Below are 2,486 nucleotides of genomic sequence, written 5' to 3' on the forward strand. Positions count from 1 at the left end.
ATCACCCGCTGGACCACCAGGGAGTTTTGGTAAGTCTTGGAGGGGTCAGGAGGGTGGGGGCTTTGTTTAAATTCGCTCCTTTAGACGGCCGAATAATTCAGCAAAGATTTGTTGTATTCGTAGGGAATCACGATACGTTTCGCTTCCCCACGAATACAACGAATATGGCCCTATACGATGCGGATTACCAATACGTAGGAAACAAATGCACATCCCTAGTCATTTCCGAATGGGGAAGCAGAGGATGATCATTTCAAGATAATGTGTTTCTCTCGCTGATGTAATTTTTACAGACCAGCTGGACAGATGGAGCCACAAAATTGGACAACTGTGACAGAATTTCTACTCTTGGGCTTCTCGGACATCCCAGAACATCAGATTTCCCTCTTTGTGCTGTTCTTCACCATGTATTTGCTCAACCTACTAGGGAACACAATAATGATTACTTTAGTTGCCACTAATCATCATCTTCACACCCCCATGTATTTCTTCATCAGTAACTTGTCCTTGGTGGACATGTGTTTCAGCTCAGTCACTGTACCACAGATGCTAATCAATATCTTCTCAGAAAACAAAGCCATTTCATACAATGCATGCATGACACAATTATATTTCTTCATTACATTTGCTGGTATTGAAGTGGTCCTGCTTGCTGTCATGGCCTATGATCGGTATGTGGCCATCTGTAACCCTTTGCATTACCCCCTGCTCATGAATAAAGAAACATGTCTTTGTCTCCTGGGAGTGTGCTGGTTCAGCGGGACTCTGCATTCCTTGATACACACAACCTTGATGTGTCGTTTGTCCTTCTGCAGCTCCAACAAGATCATTCACTTCTTCTGTGATGTTCCCCCACTATTCAAACTTTCTTGCACAGACACATCCCTCAATGAGCTGATGATATTCACAGAGGGATCCCTGTTTGACATGGTGCCTTTTCTGTTTATCATTGTTTCTTATATTCACATTCTGTCTACCATATTCAAAGCTTCTTCTGTGTCTAGGAGATCCAAAGCCTTCTCTACCTGTTCTTCTCACATAGCAAGTGTCACTTTGTATTTTGGAAGCCTATTTTTTATGTATTTCCGCCCCTCAACCAGTTACTCACTGGAATATGACCGTGTGGCCAGTGTGATTTACACAGCAGTAACACCTATGTTGAACTCATTCATCTACAGCTTGAGGAATAAGGATGTTAAAGTGGCCCTGAAGAGAGCAATAAGTGAAAAAATATTGCAGAGGATTTCGTCTGTTGCCTAACTCATCAGCCTATGTTATCTATGTAGTCATCTGGATCTCAGCTTAAAATCCAAGAATGGGAAACTCTGCCTTTCATCTTTCTTTGAAAGAGATTTACAAAGCCTCAATATTTTACTGCAGGAAGGGTGAAATATCATGGGGGAGAGCATTCACGAGATATGTTGCTCCTCCCCAGTATAATAACATAGGCGTTTCAGTGCAACGGCTATATCTCTATTGTTCGGCAACTTAGATTGAGAACACAAGAACATGCCATACTGGGTCGGACCAAGGGTCCATCAAGCCCAGCATCCTGTTTCCAACAGTGGCCAATCCAGGCCATAAGAACCTGGCAAGTACCCAAAAACTACGTCTATCCCATGTTACCATTGCTAGTAATAGCAGTGGCTATTTTCTAAATCAACTTAATTAATAGCAGGTAATGGAATTCTCCTCCAAGAACTTATCCAATCCTTTTTAAAACACAGTTATTGTAATAACATACATTGGGCTTCTAAGAAGTATTTTAAAGCCTTATAATTAGTGCAGCATGCTAAAGCATGAATAATTACTGGAATGAGCTGGATGGAGCACATTAGTCCTGTACTTATAAGGTTACATTGGCTCCCGATATGTAAGAGAATGCACTTTAAAGTAGAGCTAATAGTATTTAAATTGCTGCAATCTCCCAATGGTTGTAATCTAGCAAGTTAAGGCCTTTTATTTTAATGGAGAATATAATAATTGAATGATGTGAGTTTTTAATAGTTTCAATGCCTGCTTGTGATTTTTCTGTCTATGTAATTTGTAATATGTGTTGATCACAATGTAAAGATGGAGGAATACAAGAGTTGCTAAAAATAAAAATAATAAATTAATATTTTTTATTGCAGGAAAAAAACATGATTAAAAAGTATTGTGGAAAAACAGTAAAAAATGTCAGACCACTTTGGGGCCATCATGTGACCTAAAAATACACTTCCTCTCACTGTTCAAAATCCCCCCTTTGTGAGAACCCTGCCTATACCTTGCTGCTTCTAGAGGTGGTGCACCCTAACAAAAAGTTAATTTTGCATGGTGATACCTTGCCCTTTCCCAAACTTCTCCTCTTTCTAAGTCAATGACCACAGATTCCAAAAACCAGCTCCTCCTCCTGTTCAAATCCCCCCAAGGCATCCAACCTCCCCATCCCCCTTCCATTGATTCAATTCCTGCTTTCAAGAGAGCCCCCCCCCCTCTTCCCTCCC

General features: G+C 40.7%; 1 protein-coding gene across 1 annotated transcript; it reads left to right on the plus strand.

The window, feature by feature from the left end:
• The first annotated feature begins 306 nt into the window (after positions 1-306).
• LOC115088688 (olfactory receptor 1G1-like) lies at positions 307-1,260 on the plus strand. The gene has a single exon (XM_029596943.1). It carries the CDS (start codon positions 307-309, stop codon positions 1,258-1,260), a length of 954 nt encoding a protein of 317 aa, XP_029452803.1.
• The last annotated feature ends 1,226 nt before the right edge of the window (positions 1,261-2,486 follow it).

Source organism: Rhinatrema bivittatum, chromosome 3, assembly GCF_901001135.1.
Source record: "Rhinatrema bivittatum chromosome 3, aRhiBiv1.1, whole genome shotgun sequence".
NCBI classification, from domain to species: domain Eukaryota; kingdom Metazoa; phylum Chordata; class Amphibia; order Gymnophiona; family Rhinatrematidae; genus Rhinatrema; species Rhinatrema bivittatum.